Genomic DNA, 22,297 nt, shown 5'->3' with positions numbered 1-22,297 from the left:
CCCCCTCGCCCCCCTCATCGTGTGGAGAGAGGTGCCCCCGTTGCCGATGGAGGTGGGGGAGGTAGCCGGAGGGGGCTTGCCCTGTGTTTGCAACACCTTTCCCCTTTGCTCCGGCGCTTTCCCAAAGCAGGTCGAGACGACGGGAACGCCGCCGTGTCTGGATGCGGGGAGCGTAGCCCTGTGCTCCTTTCCACCCACACCCCCAGCCTCCACCTGGGCCCCGAGAGGGGCGCGCTGGGCTCCCCTTTTTGACTTGCAAGATCTGAATTCGCGCTAACGTTGCTAGATCAGTGTGTTATTCCCACCCCCAGCCCCCTTCCCTTCCTTTCCCGAAGTGCCATTGTCGCATCGCCGGGAGTTGCCCAGCCGCGCTCAGCCCCTACCGCCGGGCGAGGGGCCCGGGGGGAGCCCCCGCGCTCTGCAGCCCCTCCGCCGGCGCCGCCGAAGGAGGATTTTGCCTGCGGATGCAACCAATTAATCCCGCAGCTCGGCGGGGGCAGCGCGGAGCCGCCCGCAGCCTTTTCCCTGCCTCCCTCGGAAGTCACGATTGAGAAGCAGGGCTGGCCGTGGAGCTCATTTTAGAGCGAGCGTCCGCGGGCTTTAAACGTGTTTACTTCCCATTCATTTGGCATCAGCCCCACTGCCACGAGAGCCTTCGAGGGGCTCGAAACATGGAGAGAGCTGAGCAGCAGAGCCCCGAGCCGGGGGAAACCCGGCTGCTTTGCTTCCTTCTCCTCCCCCGCCCCGATATGGTCCTGTAAATTTCACAGAAAGTACTGTATTTTGGGAAGCCATAAAAGCAGAGCCCCCCGTTACCTCGCGCTGCCCTTGGTGACACTCACTCCATCGGTCCGGTGACTGCGGGCTCTGTACCCCTTCTGCTTCACCCCCTGAGTGCCCTCGAGCAGCCCTGGCAGCCAGCCCCCACCGACCCTGCTGGCTTGTGCTCGGGCTTCCTTTTTTCTTTTTCTTTTTCTTTTTCTTTTTCTTTTTCTTTTTTTCCCCTATTTTTTTTTCTCCTCCGGTAGCATTTGAATGTGTGGAAGTGAAAGAAAAGCGCGTCTCCTTCAACGTGCTCAGCCCAGATGTGCAGTGCCTGCGAGGCTCGCCACTGAGCTGCAGCACTTGGGGAGTCCCCTCGCCGGCCTCCCTTTAACCTACCCGGGAATTATGAAAGCTGAAGGGCTTTAAACTGGTTTAAGTTAACAAACTGCGCTTAATTAGTTCTACCGCATCCTGTAATATGAATGAAATGTATAATATTCAAGACTAGAAGAGTTTTATAGTGTTTATGATTCACTGAATAAATATTTGGAATCTGAATTCTCAGTAATTCATACCCAATTTTAAGGACTGGTTATTTACTGGCAGGCAAAGGAACTAGTTAAGAAAATAGCTAAAATAATCAGTGTCGACACATTTTCGAGTTGGGGTTTTGTTTCAGATTTTTCTTTCGTCGAGTTTTTTTGGCTTACAAGTGTTCTATTTGAAGAAACGTTTAAATTTGCATGTTAATACGAATCAATTTTCTTTAGAATAGGTGTGAATATAATGCCGACTGCAGAAGAAAAAAAAAAATTGCCCCCTTGAGAGAGAAGTAGTCTCATCTTACTTTACAATATTCTGGTAGTAAACTTTTTTCCCCCAAAAAGCTTGTGCTAGAAACTACATTGGATAATTGTATCTTGCTATAATGCAATGCAATTGAAATTAAATGGGTAACTGTGTTATTTTTTAAATAATTGCTCTTATATGAGGGAAATCATAGCCATCTTTAAAAATATGTTTCCTGCTATAACTTACATGTTAGAATATTCACACTTTTGCAAGTTTTTCTATGCAATTGCAAGAGAAGTTAAACTCATTTAATGTGCAAAATTATTTTTTTCCTTTACCTGGAGTTGCTAAATTTTTTTATGTTGCATTATTAATATGATATTATTTAAGGACACTGTTAATTCATATGTTTTAAGCAACTTCTCAGTTTAGTTTATCCTTTAGAACATCTGGGTTAGTTGTAGCCTCTTGCCACAATAGCATGTTTTCCTGTATTTAGGAGCCAACTGGTGAACCATCTCCTAAAAGACCAAGAGGAAGACCCAAAGGAAGCAAAAACAAGAGTCCCTCTAAAGCAGCTCAGAAGGTGAGATTATTAAAGATAAAAAATTACTAATGCTGGTTTTTTTTTAATCAACTGGTAGCAAAAAATCCAATAATCTAGGCTGTGAAGTGTGGGATTGGAACTCTTTTAATAATGGAAGCTACATAAAGCATGAATTTCACATTTTTAAAATTAGAATTAACATCAAGACCCTAAGTACAGAACCTGTAAGGGCATCTTTTTCAGTAGTCTAGAGTTTAGTGAAATAACAATGTATTTCACGAGAAACCATGAAATGTCCTGTATCTAGTAAGGAAGTCATTGTTAAGGGTATTATTTTCTTCATTAAGATTTTTGTAAGGGGAAGATTAATTTCTTGCCCACTTACAGTTGTTACTACTACAGACCAAATCTGTATATTAAAGCTAAGTGCTTTGTCAAACATAAGTTAATTAGGAGTAAATCCAATTATGTGCTGATGGAAATAAGTGCATATATTGAAATTTACAGCTTTAAAATGTGATGGTAAAGTAAACTTCCAGTTACAGTAAAAGCCTGTTATATCTTGTTTAGTAATCAGTTTCAAAGAGACTTTTACTGGAAGTGCTTTTAGTCTTCTGAACGACTGTTTCTGCTTGGTGATGGGACCAAACTTTATTCTGGTGGTTCTGATTGCCTCCAGCTACAGGAGAAGCTCCCTGAAGTCACTGCCTTTAGTGCATGGACTTTACATCACAAATACAACATGAAAATTTGACTAAATTTTATTTGAACTGGGGAAAGCACCCCATTAGAAAGCTGTGTTATCAAGGCAAATAATGCATACCCTTCTGTAGGAAATATTTTAGTGAGGGCAAATTGTTGTGTATGGGCTTGAAAACAAATCTAGGAGATTTGTTTATGTTGTTGGTTGCAAGCAGTTAGCACTAGTTTACAGGTACTAAATCACTAAAGCTTACAAAATCTGGGAATGAACTGTAGTGCTCAAGTGTATCAGTATCTTTTAAGGAGTTGAGTGACAAAACGTGTGGAAGGTATTTGTGTCCTCATCTAATTGTGGTTTATTTTTCTGTAAGCCTATGGTACTGACCATATTAAGTTTGATGGTTTTCAGTGTTATAAATTACTATAGCAACTACTGATAAATATTAAATCATTAAAAGGTGACTATGGTTTCATGCCTGTTTTGTTTAAAGTTTTTTCAACATTTGTTTGAGGTACTTTTTCAACTGTAAATTCAAAATTGGTTGGGGGTTTTTTGGTTTTTTTTTTTTACTTTATGGGCTGGAAAAAAAGCAGCATGTTCTGTCAAGAAATCCAGGAATTAGTAAAAAATGCTTTACAGGTTAAGTATTAAAAATCTTTCAAAGCCATTCTGCAAGGTAATGTGCTTAAAATGTTGATTTTTTTTTCTTTATACAGTAAAAGCATTCCTCAGATTCATGTTAAAATAGTTTATATGTCACTCTTCAAAAGAAAAGGAGAAGTTTTTTATTAGTCTAGCAAATCCAAATGTGAGCTTTAGTATTTTAAATATTGCTCCTAGGAGTGTTGGCTTTCCTAGGAGAAACATTTGTAGTAAGACAAAATTTTAAGTAATGTGTAGAAATGTTTTTAAAAGATGCCTCTAAAAGGAATATTGCCATTATTTCATTTACATAAATGATTTGGAAATCAGTATAAATGGAATATAATTTTAAAACATTCATATATGTGTAGGTTTTTGAAATCAAGAGTTTTCCAGATGATTCTGATACAAAGTTGTGCTTTCCCAGTCTAATTTACAAACTGAGTAATTTCATTGTAACATTTTGATTTTCAGAATGCATCAAGTTACTGCTCTAATTAAAGCTTTTGGGTGTTGCTAATGTAAAAAATTGACCAAAGACCACGTGTCTTTTTATATAATAGAAAAAAACCCCTTTGAGGGGTATGTAATTACAAGTCTTACTGGTTTCTAGGTTTATAGATAAAGTATGTAAGTGTTTGATAAATCCTCTAAAACATTAAACACTTATAAAGCCTCACTAGAAGAACGAGACTGGTATCACATTTCAAATAAATATTTTAGCCCTTTTTCCAAATTGATAATTAGCCCTCTTTAAAATAGTTCAGCTTTTCACCAGGTATCTCCAAGTATATTTTAATGTAAAATTATTTCCAATATTTTTTCTAACTGTAATATGGATGGGAATGTTTTGGCACTGTAAGAAAGCTTCATTTGGTGGTGAGGGTATCACCTCTAAAAGGAGTGAACTATATGTTCAGTTTTGTGGTACACATATTTACCCATACATATGCATACATGCATTCATTAAGACTTTCTCCAGCCTGTCTCAACTCCCAGAAAGAGCACTGGGTATCTTAGCTTAAGCCCCTCTACATGTGAACCTGGGCACTATACACCCAGCTGGAATTGGCTGGAATTTCTAAAGAATAGTGCGTGCCCTGTGCGTTTCAAAGGGAGCTCATTGAAATGCTTCAGAGTGTTCACAACATGTTAGATAAACGTCGGCCAGGAGAACCCACCGAGCAGCCATGAGAAGGCACTCATGATTAATTGATTGGGTGTTCTCTTGCAAAGCATTACACATCACAATTAAAAATGTATTGCACAAATTGGCAGCGAGTTAAAAATACTCCAGAACCGGGGCTTTGTTTTGTTATACTTCAAAAATACCCTTAAATCAGCTGATGGACAATTTTCCCTGGAATTGTGGTTGTGTTGTATATTTAAAATTTCTCGGTTCACGGGATTTTTAAAAAATTTTTGTTTTGTTTTTTAATTTTTTTTTAGCTTTAAGAGCTTGTGTTTGGTCTTAGTAAACTGGCCTTGGGGCATCTGAAAACAAACTGTGCTTGTTAGGAAATTAGCAATGTGAAACTTGACAATGCATACAAAATGTTGCAAAACTAACTGAACAGCTAATAATGTGGCAATTACTCTAATTTTGGGTAATATGCTTTCTTTTTTCCTTAAAGCCTTGCATATCACACATGCCTAAGTTTTTATAAACTAGGCACAAGAAATAAACTGCGTTTTGTAGAAGACTAAACCATTTCTCAGTTGTTTAATTTTTACAAACAGGAGGAACACAATGTGTTACCAGATAGATAAGAAGAGGTAGAGCCAAAAAACTGCTGGTCCTGCTGGTCACCTTGCACTTGAGTCCCCACAATTAGGTTGTTATTATGCAGTCTGGATCTTTAAACAAGTTATTCTGTCATTAATTTAAAATATTTTTCAAAAAACAGCAAAATGTGGGGAATCTTCCTTTTTCATTTCCTGGGTGTTTTGTGGTTGAATTTTATTTGTTTGGTGAGATGTGTTCCCAGCCCATCATATTTCCCTTTCTAGGGCTTTTTTTTTTTTTTTTTTTTTTTTTTTAGTTCCTACGGTTTGGCTTGACAAAAATACTGTGTAGGCATAAATACTTTCCTGTTTGGGAGCAGGAAACACATTTATGACATTAGAAAAAAGAATAGTAGCTACTATATGATTGTCACTAAAGGAATTGTCAAGGGATGTCCCAGGAGTATACAATGGTAAAAATTCTCTAGTAAAATTTACCTTCAGCTAAAATATGTTGAATTTTATTGTAGTTGTTGGTGTAGTGAGATTGACTAAAAATGCCTACAGAGCTTGATGCATCATCCTCTGAAAACTAGAGTTGGTGATCCTGTGTGTGACTACACTTGCTATTGTCCCTACTTTACATGGCCAGATTTGGTATGTAGAAAAGGCATGCCCCTGGGTTTTTTAGTCCAAAGGTAAAATAAAAAAAATAAAAAAAAAAAAAACAAACAAACAAAAACAAACCAGAAAAGTGCATGTGATCAGGACTCTGCCCTGAATTGGGTCATGAAAATCTAGTTGGCTTCTCCATGCTTCATTCATTTTCATCTACATCAGCCATTACAAGCTTAAAGGAAAACAGGATCAAATTTATCAGGTGATTGTATCATGGTTATTGCACTGAAAAAACAAGAGACCTCAAAATCAAATGTTTTGACCAAGATAGGAAAAGCAGAAGACTGATTTTTGTTTAGCATTAAAATGGATAAAACAGGACATGGAAAGTGTGATGTTTTTGTACTTAGTCAATGCCTAAGGTTTTTTTAGGAGTATATTTTGACTAAATAACTGTGTGGTTTTTTTGAGAGGGACGCATTCCTGGACTAGGTCTTTTGACTCTGTTTGACAACAGTGATCTTCCTCCTGAGAACTATCACTTATTTTACCTGACTTACAGCTCTGACACATTTTATCTGAGATATCCAGCAGATCATTTTGCAAAGTAGATAGAATTCTTCAAATCTGGATTCTGATGCATTTGAGGTCTTCCTTGACAATACATAGATGCCCAAGGAGCACTTTATAGCCATTCAATTATTTATATTTGTCTTGTCTTGTTAGTTGCTTTCAGTAGTACAGCCTTGGTTTCTGTCTGGGTACAGTGCATTTTTGCAATAAGGAGGCAGAGATCATGGGCAGTCAAGTCCTAGAGTTGCTGAGAGAAGCTGTTTGGAAGCAGGGTTGGATGGCCCTGTGGTACAGGGCTTGAGTGGATTGCAAATCTTCCTGGGGACTGTTACCAATAGCAGTAACTGAATTATGATCTTTCTCACTTGTGATAAATAAAAACCATTTCCCGTATGGATCATGCTTTTAAATATAAGTCTAGTTCTGTTCCTAAAACGTGACATTGCAAAAATGATGTGTTCATATTGTTTATAAGAAATTTCATATTTTTAATGAAATACACTTTGTGTTTGATAACATACCTGACCCTTGTTTAAACTTCGATTATTTAATGTTTCAGCTGTAAAAAGCAAGGTCATGCCTCATAGCATAGTAGCACCACATGTTAAAAACCCCCTGACCAAACACCACCTCTGGGTGGCCTGGAGCTCTGTCAGGATTTGCCCCTTGCTTCAGAGGCAGCACTTCAATTAAAGCCGAGAGCCAACAGACTGGAGTGTTCTGATGGTGCAGAAACCTATTGAAGAGGAAAGGCAGTGTATTAGTGCTTTTGTGGAGAACCAATGGATTACCTGTCTTACACACAGTACAGCATTTCTTCAAGGCTTCAATTAAAAGAAAGTCTTATGCTGTTGGAGAAAATACAGCAATTTGCTAAAATACAGCATTTTAGCAAAATGCAGGCTGAAGAAAGAGGGAAGGAAGTGGAATATTTTCCTGAAGTTAATGTATTTATCGTTGCCACTGTGCTGCTACTGCTCCTTTCGTTTGTTCTCAAAGTGTTTTGTCTTTCTCTTCTCTTGAAAAGGCGATTAAAACTTCCAGTTTGGAGGTTCTTGTCATTAATTTTCTGCAGTTTAATCTGTGAAAACCTTGCTATTTACTTACAGAATCTCTCTGTACCAAAACATCACCTTTGGCATGCCTGGCTGTTTGCTCAGCTCACCTCTGTGAAAGATTTGGTTTTGATAAGAGCTATGGAAATGTTTTTCTTCTAACATGAGGTTGAAGTCATATACTGCAGAAATATAGTGCCTTTCAATCTGCAAGGTCCCCAAGCACTTGACAAACCATTAGCCAAACTAGCCAGCAGGAGCACTGGCCACTTCTGACAGGGACGGTGGGTGGTGGTGGAGCTCAGCGCTGCTGAGCCGCATGGGAAGCAGCCACCCTGTGTGAGTTTATGGCAGGAAGCAAAGATTAGTAATTGAAAGAAATCTCTCATGTTCATTGTATGTAGTTAAAATTTGTGTCAGGTTTGTATGGACTTTAATTATTAGACTGAAGTAGTTTTGTATTCAAAAAGTTAATTATTTTTAGTAGATTTTTGGAAAAGGATCTTTCCTTGAGATGCAGTAACACACACAAGAAAATAAACAGCCTTAGTGCTCTGATAACATGTCAAGTGTTGATTTGTTAAGACCAATTATAACTGGTATTTCTTTTTAAGATTTATGCCCAGTGTTTCATGAAGTAAACACAGAAGCAGGGAGCTACAGCTTATCAACACTAAACCATATCTGTTTTTTTGCATCCTTCAGGTTACAAGTTTTAAAGAAATTGAATGCTTAAAGGAAACAAAACTCTGAAATAGACAGCTACAGGATACAGTAAATGCATTTTAACAAGTATTGTCTTAAGAGGGTTTCACCTTACATGTAACACCGGTATAAACTATTAAAGCTCAAGTTTACTCTTTTAACAAGTCTGAGTGATAATTTTGCCCTTCAGGAGTGTGAATTTTATTTTTCACAGCTTTCTTATTGTGAGGTATTTATTTCAAAATAATTGCATTTAACTCACAGGGCAGGTTTTTTTGTAAAGATTCCTCCACTAGTTCCTCAGCTCAAGTTCTCTTTTAGAGAGATCCGATTTACACAGCATTGGGTTACAGTATATGTTACAGTGATTGACCAGCAAGTGATTTATTTAATGGCACAGTTGATTTCTAAGGGCAAATCAAATACACATACCATTAACTTCGGGGAAAAAAACAAAGGAATACAATTCACGTGTATTAAAATTCTTCTTTCTTGACGACCCTGTATCTGGCCAGTCCTGCCCTGGTGGTAGCAAAATCCTGAGTGGAACAGAATTATTTACCTGGTGAAGTGTATGGATGAGCATAGCCTAGCTAGAGACAATAACCTGGAATTTTCATTTTAAACTCTGTAAGTTTTTTAGTGTACTACGTGAGTACTGTTAGTAGTAGTAGTATTCACAGTGTCACACAGTGGAATTAGTGGAAGAGCCTATAAAAGGACCCGTATTTCCTTTAAGCTGAGCTCCAGGAGCAACTGCTGGGCTTACATAAATATAGCTGTCACTTTTAGGCCCTCTTTCACATTGTTTCCTTAAACCTGGAAAGGAAAGGTGTGTTTTGGGCCATAAAAGGTTTACTTACAGCCTAAAGATACGCTTTTAGCTGGAAAACTTCATGTGAAAAGTAGAGAAATTGTTTCCCAGTAAGAACACAGACATGCTCATGGTGATATTCTGTGCTAATTAATTTCATGCCTGAACATAATGAGACTGAAAAAGGAATTGTAGCTGCTGTAAACTGCTTTGATCCAACTTGAAACAGGCTGTATTTTTGATTTAGTATCTTCAAGTACTTTTTGACGGCATGTGAAAGACTAGATTTGATGTTCTTGGAGGTTCTCGGGTTTCCCAGTTGCCCTGTGTCTGCACCATCAGGGCCGAGCAGCTGGGGCTGTGTGGTCACACTCCTCAGTGCCCCTGGACACACGTGGACCAGGGCTGGGGACACCCTTGGCTGCAGGGGAGGCAATGCCGAGGAAATGTCAGAAAAAGCAGCCTAGTCACACGTTCTGCCAGAAAGCACACGGCTTGGCTGGGGGGCCCGGTGCCACCCAAGAGGTACGATTGTAGCTAATGTTACAGGAAAGGAGCTCCTAGTTACTGAGGCTGTAATGCTGAGGTATAAAATATGTTGTGTTTCTTTTACAGAAAGCAGAAGCCACTGGTGAAAAGCGACCTAGAGGCCGGCCCAGAAAATGGGTAGGTATTTCACTTCCAGATTTATTTGCTGTGTTGTAAAGTATGTTATAAAGTCCATTCCTTTAGAGAACAGTAATTTCATTTGTAAGAAAAGCATCTGTCTTCTGTGTCTCTTTGTTCTGGTGGATTGACTAAAGGGTTAAGAGAGCAAAGAAGTTGATCACCGCTTCCTACCTTTAGACTCTGGTAGTTTGCTCAAGACACTTTACAATTGAATGTTTGCTTCGAGTGAATATTTATGCCTATCTTATCAGCATGAAAAGAGGCTCAAGTCTTCCTTCAAAAGAGAGTAACAATGAGATAACTTGTTCAGTAATTGAGTAACAAAGGTTATAAAGGGGCACTATGGGACATCAGAGGGTGATAAGACTCAGATGTAGGGTGCACCGAGATAAAGTTTAAAAACCAAAATGCTTTTGTTCTACATTGCCTGGAAACATGCATATTCTCCTTAAATCCAGTGAGAAAGAGCACAGATGAACAGCAGGATACTTGCACTTAGAACTTACTTTTTCCACTCACAGTCATTTTCATGCCTCATATATTTGTAGTGACTGGTAATATATTTCATTAAAAGTTTCCGCTTTTGCTGACCCCATTTGGTCTTCAGAAGTGTCTATCAGAAGTGTGTTTTTTTTCTTTGGCAATGGAAGTATTTCATTCATAGATATTTGAAATTTTGTGTTCTCACTGATGTTTACAACTAATGAGCCTGGTGCACCTCTCCTCTGCATGTTTTTTCTCTTGTATATGGGCTTTCATATGGGGTGTCACTGGGAAAATGGGATTGAATATTAGATGACAAAAAGGTGTGTGCTTCATCATAAGTTAACATTTCTGACTTCCCTTTTCCAGTTCCCTTTCCCTGCTCAACATTTTTCTTTAAACTTCTGTTTCAAATCCACCCCCACCATCTCAATTTCAAACCCTTATTTCCTTCCGTAATCTCTTTCCTCTCGTCAGTCCGGTCCTTTCCCCGTCCATTTTGTTCAGTTCTTTTGCATAGCTGTTAGAAGAGTTATAAAGGTATATGCTTGCAAAAGCTCAAACAGCACAGGAAGGTACTGAAAACTACAGCTAAGGTTCCCCAGAGTATTAGCCACTAAACACAGGAAAGCTGGCTTTAGCAGTCACTTTAAGAACTAGTTCTATTGCATTTTCCAGTGAATGTTCCACAGGATATTTTTTTTGAGAAAACAGACCACTGTGTACTAGATGGGTGGTTTATACCTGTAGTTTTTAAGTCAGGCACTTTTCAGGTAGATGAGGAAGCTTACTGCCATTAAAAAAGTGGCTTTTTGAAATGTGTCTATGCTGGTGATCTTCCTCATAAGCAGCTGGGGGAAGGCAAATGCCAAATGCAGTAAAATGTGGGTCAGTTTCTGTCTGCTTCCTCCCGTCTGCCTTGAACCTTGCATATCTGGACGCTGAGTGTTGCTTGCTTGATCCTCACCTTGGGTGCAATCTCTGGGAAACAGCAAAAATACCTGGTTTATGAGAGTAGTTAATTTATAACAGTCAAGCCATCTCTGAGTTTGGAATGTGTGACAGGTGAATAGGGATGGTTGAAGAGTTTGGGGAAAAGGGAAAAGTCAGCAACCTGAAATGTTAAAAAGGTTTCTCTTCCAAGTACTCATTGTCAGAAATTTTGTATTTCTATGGGGAAGAAAGAATAGGCAGTATCAGTGGAGCATTCAGTATGGAATGGGCTATTTGTCAAGTCAAGAATCTGATTTTCAGAAATGGGAATTACTGAAATGGGTTGTATGCATTACTTTATTATGAGACCAATACTTTCAACAGTTTCACTCACTTTTTAAAAATTTAATGCATATTTTGCAACCTGGTGTTGCTTTGCTGTTGCACCTGTTGAGAGCGTAGTCTTTTTACTTTGTTATTCCGATGATATGATTGTTTCTTGTAATTTTTAGAGATAATTCTCCAAATCTGCAGCTTGCACTGAGATAGTGGCATGTTTGATTCTCATGGTCTGAAGAATTTTTCCCCCTTCTCTTTTTTCTCTCTTTCCAGTTTAAATTAAGTTCACAGGCTCCTTCTCGCTTGTAGTTGAAATGAGGTGAGGAGTCTGCCTGGAAGCAGATGGTACAGCATCATCCTTTTTGTTTAGACCTCCACCATGTTGTCAGAAAATGTCCCTTTTTATCACCCATATTTCAGTTTAATCCTTAATGACTATATTCTTCCTTAATCCAGTTTATTTATATGTCAGGCCTTAATGATGATGGTTTAGTATCTGTGCAAGTAAGGAATGTGTAGGATTTTTTTCTTGGAGAGGGCAGAATTCTACATTTTCATAAGTTTGTAACCCTTTTTTTGGGAGTCTAGATGTTTTGTGTCATATGTTGTTCATCAAATTGTAAAGTATTATTTCTGCTGTTTCCTTCAATATGCACATGCAGAGACATACGAGCTAACAGACCACTGTAGAATTCCGGTAGCTGGTCTTTCTGCTGGTTCAAATTAAGTATTTAATGTTTGTGATTCACAGTGTATTTATTTATATATTATTTTTTAGAAGAGAAGTAAATCCTTTTTGACTAGTATAAAACTGGGAGGGGAAGGGAGAGCCCAAGTGAAGAGGGCAAGAAGCCTGGTTTATCACAAGCATATGAGACATCAGATGATCTTTTTAATACAATAATGTGTACTTTGCAAAGCTGTCAAGGGAAAGGAGACCCTTGTCAATAGGATAGATGGTAAAGATTAAACAAAATCTTCTGAAAATAAAATATTCAGCTACATGGAAAAGCTTTCTAAATGTGGAGGGCTAATTGAATGAAAGTCCTGAAGATAACAAGGTCAAGCAGGTGGGAAGTAAACATAGCTGAAATCAGACACACAGTGCTTGCTGCTGTAAAACACCTTCACTGTACGTCGCTGCATCTGTGTGAACACATTGAAGGCTGTGAGTCTATTACCTATTAACTCTCTTCATGGGGGCCTCAGTACTCCTTAATTTTAGAGATTTTATTGCACAGACATATTCTAAGCTCCTTGGATGCATCTGCATTAGTGTGTTAGGTCAGATCAGGAGTATGCTTCGGGAATGCGTCTCCATTTTCCCCACTTATTGTATGCGATGTGTGGCAGTCCCGGAGATCATTGGTTGGACTCCTTTCAAATGAAACCAAATTGGAAGATGTGCTGTAGAAGTGCAGTCTGTTAGACATTAAAGCCACAGGACTAGGCTAGAGTGAAATAAAAACCTCTTGAAAGGTGTGTGGTTTGGACCTTAGGTCCTCAGCACCATCCTGTGGTCCATATTGTAGACATAGCCTTTGATGCTTAAAAAATGCCTATGAAGCTACCTGGTTTTTATTAGTAGAATTATTTTATGTAGCACAGGTATAAAGTCACATTCACAGGAGTCAGTGAAAGGTTTGTCATTAACTTCATCAGGGCCATGTGTTTGCCATTGAGACCTGATGCTGCTGCTCATGGACTCAGAGACTGTTTTGCTCATGGCTTCACATAGCCCTTTGTAAAGATCTAGCAAAGGTTTTTTATTTTACTTATTTCATTTGTGTATGCCTATAATTTGACTGAAAGGAAGGGACTGAAGGTTTATGAGCAAAGGACTAAGTAATCAATTGTTTTGCTGTTTGTTCCAAAGAACTGCATTGGAAGGCCCTGGAAATGTCATAGTCTTCTAGGGCTTTCAGGCGTCAGTTTAATGGAGGAATCTGAAATGCAGTTTGGAAGTTGATGCTGAAAAGGGCATTTGTTTTTTATTTCCATTGTTTCTATTGAGTCTTTAGGTAGAATTTTTTTGCATTTCCAAATTATTTGACTTGAACCACAGACTCTCTGCATAGCATGGCAGAGTTGTTCCAGGGGAGCAGTCCAGAGCTTTTTACAGCCTTGAGCAGGACTTTGGTGAGGAGAAGAGATGGCTGATTCCATGCCATATGGCTGTTTAAAAAGATGGATAGATGCAATTCTAGAATTCGCATGATTGTCACAGCAGAAGATAATTGGTGACCTTCTGACATGCAGGACGCACGTGAAGCATCTGCTTGCGTATCACTGAAGCCTTAGTAAGAACTGTGACTTGTTCAGAAAACTTCCAACAATTTTGATTTCTTTTAGACAGTATAGAGAGCGCATTTCAGTTTGGTAGGAGATAGATAATAAGAAATTAATTTCCTTAAGCAGATTTTTAATCTGATCCTAGTCGTGATCATCTAGACAAGCTGAGAGGGTAGGGGCTGTTCAGCCTGGAGAAGGCTTCAGACAGACCGTAGAGGAACATCCCAGTAACCAGAGAGAGCTACAAGAAAAATGGAGATGGACTTTTTACAAGGACCTGTAGTGATAGGGCAAGGGGAAATGGCTTTAAACTGGAAGAGAATAGTTTAGGTTAGATATTAAGAGGAAATTGCTTGCTGTGAGGGTGGTGAGACACTGGAACAGTTGTTCAAAGAAATTGTGAATGTCCCACCCCTGGGGGTGCTCAAGGCCAGGCTGGATGGGGCTTTGAGCAACCTGGTCTAATGGAAGGTGTCTTAGCCCATGGTAGGGTGTTGGAACTAGGTGATCTTCCAGGTCCCTTCCAACCCAAACCATTTGATAATTATATGATTGATGATTACAGTACTTTTTTAATGAGGGCAGAGTTTCATTTGATACAGAATGCCGGTTTAAGCAGTGCCAAACCACATTTTAAAAATATTGCAAAAATGCTTTTTTTTAGTAACTTTTTCTTCAGATTATTTCCAGTTCAGTTCTGACATAGCTGAGTTACAAAACCTTGAATATGGAATTGGTGAGATGTTTTTATGCCAGCAGTTCCTGTGTCAGGCAAGGACTCCTAGTGCTCATTAAGATTTTGAAAATGTGGTTCTCAATTTTGAAGAAATACATACCAAGAAAATCCCATTGCCTCAGAGGACCTGTCAATGTTTTGAGGCTATTTCTTGCCCCTGTTAGCTCGTTTGGTCAGAGCATGATGTTAGTAACACCAAGGTTGTGCCTTCAGTGCCCATACAGACATTCACTTAAGACTTGGACCTGATGATCCCTGTGGGTCCCTTCCAACTCAAAATATCCTGTGAATATGTGAACACTGAGCCTTTCCACGCCTAAGTCAAGTTTCTGCCTGATAATGACATACTCAGTGATGTAAAGTCATTGGACTAGTTTTTCTTACTTCTTATGCAGGCAGCCTTTTTTGTCTCATATGAAGTCATGGTCTAAGAGATGCTTAAATTCATGCAATCTTATGTACTGGGTGATAGAAAGAAGAATGTTCTGAGATCATAGTCCATCCTGCTCCAAAGAAGGCTTTGTTATAGCAGTGGTGAATTCTCAGTTGGAGATATTAATCTTTTGTCACTATGGAAGACAACCTAGACAATAAAATAAGACACATAATTGGCTGTTAGATTGCAGAAGGTTAGTGTGAGACTTTCCCCTCTCTTACCAGTGTATTCCTAAGCTAGACTAGAGATTCTGCTGTTAAGAGAATGTGTGTTTAAATTCTGGACTTCTGGGTCCATTTGGAGCAAGACATAGCTGAGATGAAATTCATATTTTGTATACTGGATCATGAATGAAAAGGTTACTATTAATGTAATTACAGAAGGTAGCACAGATAAAAATTCTGTTTCTTGTTCTTGGAAGAGTAACATAATTTCAGTTTTTTGTGTCTTTACAACTTTTGACTGCTATATCTATGCTTCATGTTACTGCTTCATGTGAAGCACATAGTGAAAATTTCCAAAAGTTGCGGTTACTTTAATCTTCCAAACAACCTTAGCTTCCTCTGGAGGTCATAGGTACTATTTTATAACCTGGTAATATAAAATTCCTTCTTTCTGGAACATGTTCTACATCTGTGTGGGCAGGAACATCACCTGAGAGTGTTCATTGTTTCTGTGGTCTAAAGAGCCTGAAGGGGCTTTTATAATCATAAAAAAAGGACTATTGCCCTCTCCTTTAAAATTCCTAAACTTAGGAAGTGGATTGAGGACATGAATGAAAAGCCTTAAAATCTTTATACCTATACACTTACTTTCCAGTTCAGATGACCTGTAAAAGAAATCATCTCTCAAAACATGAACATTTTGAAAAAGAGCAGTGATTGTTAAACTTTTCTGACTAACAGATGCTCTTTTTTTTTCTTTTGCCAGTTTTTGGTTGTTTGCCTTTTTTACTTTTCAAGTCAACATTTCAAGAAAAGAATAAAACCATCTTACATGCTTGTACCAAATGCATTAAAAAATCACTAAAAATACATGATGTCTCCCCAGTGTGCAGAGAGGTATGCATCTTCATTTCTTTAGACATTTGTCTAAGCAAATAGTGTCCTTCCTAGGAATTTCAGTCCTGTTCTTTGTTGGTATAAATGGATGTGGCAACATTTATTTGAAAAAGACCACAACAGAAAATTTAGCCATGATACTTGTTTTCTAAAATGCATTTATATTAGCAAACTGATATTTCACTCATCCTCTAATTCACTTCCACTTATTTTAAGGTATATTAAAAGATACCATCTCAGCTAAAAAAGAATTTTGACTTCATCTGACATTTCAGACTACTTAAGGGAAAATCTTTTATTCTATTTGAGGTCCAAAGAGGAACTTTTATCAGGTAAAAAAATGCACCAGGTAAAACTAGAGCATCTCTAGGGAAAAGCAAACTGAAATTTTTAGCAATTCCCTTTTTATGATCTCAGATAACAAGTGTTCAATAACTTTAAAAATCAGTTTTCCGTTTGGCTGTGTACTTTGGCTTTAGAAGCCCCGCTGCCCGTTTTACGTATGAGGAAACCCAGCACTGAGGTTGTTTGCGGCAAGATCAGGAGGCATTTTCATGCCTGCAGTGTTTGAATTCTGGGGGTTTTTTACTAGCGCAGTTATCATCCAAATACCTGACAGAAAATCAGGTAAAGAAAAGTACAGGCACTCATTCTTGCTCCTGCATTTCCATTTTCACCATTGGAAATATTATGAATGCAGAAAGAGAAGCTGGGCCTCACCTCCATTGAAAATGTACTCCACAAGGTTAATTGCCTTGCCCAAGGAAATCTGTAGGAGAGCCAGGAATAGAACTCGGATTTCCTGGCAGCCTGCCCTGTGCCTTCAGCTCAAGGCCATGCTCCTCCAGTAAAGCTTTCTTGAGTGTACATTCGATGAGGCAGGAAAGGAAACATTTCACTTTTCAATCTTGTATTTTAAACCAATAGGTGTTTTTTTACCTGTTTCTATAAATTCAGGTGTGACAATTTCAGTATCTCTGGTATATGTCTAGCTGGTGGGCAGTGAGGAGTAGGAGTAAGATATTTAAAAAGTCTATATATCGTCCCTCCAGATATTTGATAGACATGTGGATGTGGACCTTAGGGACATGGTCTAGTGGTGGGCTTGGCAGTGCTGGGTTAATGGTTGTACTTGATGATCTCAGGATTCTTTTCCAGCTGGAATAATTCTGTGATTATGTGATTCCATATGCAGGATAGAATGACGAGATTCTGGACTGGAAGGGTTTTGAACCAATCCCACATACAACACTGAAGGATATTTGATGCATGATATTTTTTCATCTTTGTACCTTGATTAGATAGAAGTCCAATATCTATTGATTAAATGACAGACACAGTCACAAAAACAAGGTGTCTGGTTCCTTGAATATTTGGAATATATAGGTTTGTATAGGTTGCTCCCCTTTTGAGCATTAGCCAGTCTGAGTCATAGCTGTGGGACAGGGCCATTCCAAGCCACCTCATCTAGAAATAGATGAGTCACCTCATCTATTTCCATTCCCTGTTCTCTTGAAAGGTAGTGTTGCAGAAGGAATGAAAACCCATGTTTTAATGTGTGATCCAGAAGAGAAGATTCAGAGTCAAGAATACTAGGTTTTCTTAAAATTTCTGACTAATTGTGTCTCTCCTTTAACACAATTTTATTTTAATTTAATTCTGCTTTATACTGCAAGCCCCCATGGTGCAACAGCCCTACAGGAAGATATCAAATTTTTTCTCTGCAAGAAAAGGCCATCTTATAAATGGCATTCAGTCCCTGTGTGGGTGAGTTTACTCCTGTCTGTTAAGAGTTACCATAATAATTAAAGGCAGGTAATACTTTTAGCTTTGTTCTGCATTATGGACAGATCCAATCAGGCAGTGTGGATGCCAAAGGAATGTAGGATTGATCCTCTTCTGGAAGAGTTTGGGGGAGACTAATACTGTGATAATTAATATTTGGAGATTATTTTCAGGTGTTTGAATGAAAGTCATTATATGCTTTTAAGTGCAAGTATTGTTATTTCCTCTTCCTTAATCCCAACTCTAAGCCTCACTTCAAATTACAGTTCAGTGTTACATTTTATGTATTGTAAGAGCCTGAATGAGAGATGCGGGACTCCAGGCGGCTCTTCCAAATGCAGTTTATTACATCCAAGGTGTTACAGCAGTCCAGGGTCGTGGGCGACAGAGCCTGTGCCTACAGCTGTCAGCTGCATCTGCAGGCAGGCCTGGAGACCCCGAGTTTAGGTTACAAATGCATTATATACTTTTCTTTACTGAGCATCTTAATACAATAGAACCAATCTATACCTTAGCTTTTATCTATAGCCTATCACAACTACTATAATTACCATATTCATGTTACTATTCTCCAATCACTAAAAGTTAGTACATTACAGTTTAAGCTAGAAGTTGTTTTTCAGTTTTCTTGAAGTGGAAAATTCTGAGACCTTTTTTCTACTTGCAACATTTGCTGACTTGTTTGCCTGTGCTATCTTTCTGCTCGGTAAAAGCATCTTCTTGTTTGAGGTGGGTTTATCCTTTGCTCTAAGTCATAAAAAAACCCCTTCTAACTAACATACCCTTTGCCTCCTTGGTTATCCAGTGAGACTGGCTCAGCAATTCTTTTCTTCTATATCAAAATTTACTTCCATCTCTATTCCTTCCTCAGCTTCTACATTCAAAAATCTTTCTGTCAAGCATACATATTTGTGAGACTTTCTTGTCAAACTTTCATCCTTCCCAACAATGTATGAGGCTAGATTTTCAACAAGAAGGTGGGCTTCCTACATTAAATAGCTGCAAAATATCCTCACCAGGAATCATCTTCTGATTCTGTAGCACATAACACTTAGTGAAGAAAAATATTTTTTTTCTTTGCTGTTTCGATTTTTTTTTTATGTGCTAGTTCCATTTAAAATATGAATGGAGCATAGTTTACAATAGCATTTTCAAGTCCCTACGTGAGGTATTCATCAGACTGCAAAGGAAAACCAAAATAAAAGTAGAGGGACAAGACCCTCACATTTGAAAATTGTGATTTCACAAGCTGAATTGCTTAAATAGTCAGATTAGGATATGTAGTTTGATGATTTAAAGATGCAGTAGTGACACTGCTGCTAAAAGAGGAAGAAATCTTTTCAAGTCCAAGAGAATCCAGGTATTTTTAGTCTTGGGGGAAAATGGAAGCATGGAGGCCTGGGAAGATGACAGTCTGAATGAAAAAGCCGTATGCTGAGATGAATGTAATTGTGGAGAGGAGGCTGATAATGCTGACAACACTGTTTGGTTTGCCGTTCTGTGTTTTTCTCTGTTCAGGATGGTTCTGGTTGCACAGAATATGCTAATTAGCCTTGCTGTTTCTCTAGGCTGTTCGTGGGGTATCATTTCCTTTGCAATACAGTGAGACAAGGAGGCTGCTTCTTGGTTGTTTTGATGTTGCAGTGATTTAATTTCAGGAAGGAAATCTTGCTTCTGCACAAGGGCAGCCACCAGCCACCCTGTGCTGGTGGGAGGGGAATGTGGATTTATCTCTGAAACGCAGGCATCTCTGGGTTTCATCCTTTTTTCTTTCGTGGCATGACATTGCAGGGACTCCATTACACCCAAGCTACAGCCTGTGTCACTAGGATTTTAGGTTCTATCATCTGTTCCCTTCCAGGACAGGCTCCTAGAATATTTAAAACATCTAGGTATTATCTCCAGAGATATTTTAAAAAACATATAGATGTGGTCCTTAGGGACATAGTTTAGTGGTGGACTTGGCAATACAGGATTAATGGTTGGACTCGACGATAGAAGTATTTTCCATCCTAAATGTTGAAAAATGGCCTTAATTAGTACTCAAAAATTGTGTAGCTTCTTCTCTTCACAGCATTTCAGCTTCAAGAGAAGGGTTGGAGCATGCTTCTCATCCAGGAGAACAGAGGAGCTTGTGATTGGGACAGTTATATAGGAGGTGTGGATTTGAATCTTCACCACATTTGCTAATAGATAGACCCCCTGTGAATGGTCTTGCTCTGAGATGCTGATGCCCAGGCTGGACCTGGGCACTGTGAGCAATGCTATGCTCTGTCCTGGTAATTCATAGCTCTGAAGGCTTCCAGGGATGGAGCTAGGTTTTGGATGGCTGTTGGCTGAAACTTGGAATGGAGCGGAGTTTTAGTGGGGAGGTAAGGCTAGCTGCCTTAGGTTATCACTTTTGCACATGTTCACCCAATTAAACAGAGAGGGCTTGAAGGTTAGTAAGGAAATACCAGGCAACTGAGGAACTTCCAGAGATAGCTGCAGAGAATAGAGGATCAAACCCCACTCTAGTGAAATCTCCACATACATAAGATGTTATTTGTGTGTTTTATAGCACAGATACTAGAATTCTGCTGGCAACAGCTTGCTGCAATCTATTTGCATGTGATATTGCAGTTTAAATTGTATTCCCTGTTATCATTGCAGGTGTTCTAGAGTTTCAGGGGATTTTTTGGCAGCTGAGTTATATATTTTTATGAGTGCTATTTCCATAGCAGTTTTAGGAGACTAATAATGAATAATGTATGTCTTTATTCTGCTTTTTCTTTTCACTTCTTTAAAATAAACTCTATATTTTCAGTTTGTTTTATTCTACTGTGTCAATCCTGACAACTTTTGAACTGTGAAACTGCAGGGCTGGGCTTTGGTGCTACTTATGATGACTTACGTAATAGTTCTGATAAATTAAATGTGACTGAATATCTGTATTGGTGTCAGTGGGAATGGCGCTTGGTCCGCAGAGCTTGGTTTGCTCTCATTAGAAGCCATTTGCCTATGGTGGCAGTCTCCATTTTGGAGACTCAAAGATAATGAGTGAATTAGCACAATTTAGGGTTTTTACATCCTGTCTGTTCTGAGTAACTGCTGAGAGCTTACAAACAGTCAGACTGGTAGTTTCTGTATGGAGCAGAATATATGACTTTACCTAATATATTACCCAAATCCATTTTGACTGTTATCAATTATCCTAATAACAGTTGGAGCCTTTTACAAGATGCAATAGGAACACATGTAAGCTTCACTGTTATGATCTTATCAAAATTGTATTGTGTTAACATATTGTTGGGGTTTCCTTAGTATTCACAGAGAACCCATTCAGGCTCTGGCTGCTTCTCCTGCTTTGTTTCCTGTTAATGATGCTAAATGCCTTGAGAAATCTGCTTGGGGACCCTCCTTCCATATTCAACTGTTTAGTTGGGTTTTGAAAATTAACACCTTACACAATTGACAAAGTGTATACAGTACTTGGATCAGAGTATTGAATATGTAGAGAGACAAGGTGCCCTCTGTCATGGCATGCACTGTTGCATTCATTAATGTTCATTAACATTCATAAAATATTTGGAGGTGTCAGAGGTGTATGAAGTTTTCAAGGTACTTCTGCAATTTTCCAATTCAAGTCAAGAATGACTGTTCAAGCAATTGTTTCATCAAGCTTTACACGTAAGTCTCATGGAGGTAGGTGGACTGACTAATGGTCTACCACTGAGACATGATGCCCCTGGTCTAGTAGATTGAATATGTAGCCAGGAGATGTGTGATATAATATTAGGTTTGTTGAAGTCAATGGCCAAACTCCTAAAGAAATCACGTGCCTGGATTACAGCCCTTCTCCCTCTGCCACTAATGTGATACAGGACTGCTGCTTGGTTACAAGCTCTATAAATTGTGCGAGTAGCCCTGTTTGCATGAAACTCAGGTAATTTGGGGAAGATCATTTGTATATGTTGAACAGAAACTTTATGGTGACTTACATAACAAGCAGTATTTGACTAAATCTATGAATACAATAAATTTATTATTAATGTCAGCTAAGTTTTGAGCAGTCACTGCATGAGTAACAGGTGGACTAGGCTTGTACAGAGATGCACATAGAAGATTTTTATTTTTGCTTTTTGAATTATAAAGCAACTTGTATGCCACATGAACAGTAATACTTTTTAAAAGGATAAATTCTTTCTTCTTTAATAATTTCTGTAAACTGTTTGAAAAGTGAAATATGGACAGACCTCTATTGTAATCTTCATTGATTTTTTTTTAAGATATATGAAGATGTGGTTTTGAAAATGCCTGAATTATCTTGCTTTTTCCGCATGCATAACTTTCATTGAGCTGTGGTCATAGGTAGATAAATACTGAGGGCTTATTAGTCACTGAAAGAAATTCCTTTTAAGGTGAGTCTGTGTAAAGTAGTGCCTCCACTGAAGTGAATCCAATAGCAAGACTCCAAATTATTTGGTTGAAGTCAGGATTTCTCTCTCCAAAGGCTTGTAAATGGTGATATATAAATTGGAAACCCTTTCTGAGTTATGATAACAAAAAAATCACCTATTATGGCTTTGAGTAAGGGAAGGAATTTGCCCTTTAATCTGTAGCATATCTTGAGGGAGAAGATTTT

General features: G+C 38.7%; 1 protein-coding gene across 1 annotated transcript in view; it reads left to right on the top strand.

Annotated features, from left to right (window-relative positions):
- The window catches only part of HMGA2 (high mobility group AT-hook 2), a 107,415-nt gene that overhangs the window by 752 nt on the left and 84,366 nt on the right, over nucleotides 1–22,297 (top strand). Inside the window, exons 2-3 of the mRNA XM_041411311.1 lie at nucleotides 2,057–2,143; nucleotides 9,555–9,605. Coding sequence (XP_041267245.1) covers nucleotides 2,057–2,143; nucleotides 9,555–9,605 — 138 coding nt within the window. The remainder of the gene's footprint in view (nucleotides 1–2,056; nucleotides 2,144–9,554; nucleotides 9,606–22,297) is intronic.

The sequence above is a fragment of the Onychostruthus taczanowskii genome, unplaced genomic scaffold (assembly GCF_017590055.1).
Source record: "Onychostruthus taczanowskii isolate IOZ18803 unplaced genomic scaffold, ASM1759005v1 scaffold35, whole genome shotgun sequence".
Taxonomy (NCBI): Eukaryota; Metazoa; Chordata; class Aves; order Passeriformes; family Passeridae; genus Onychostruthus; species Onychostruthus taczanowskii.
The sequence above is the reverse complement of the archived record's forward strand: the minus strand, read 5'-3'. Positions and strand labels throughout refer to the sequence as shown.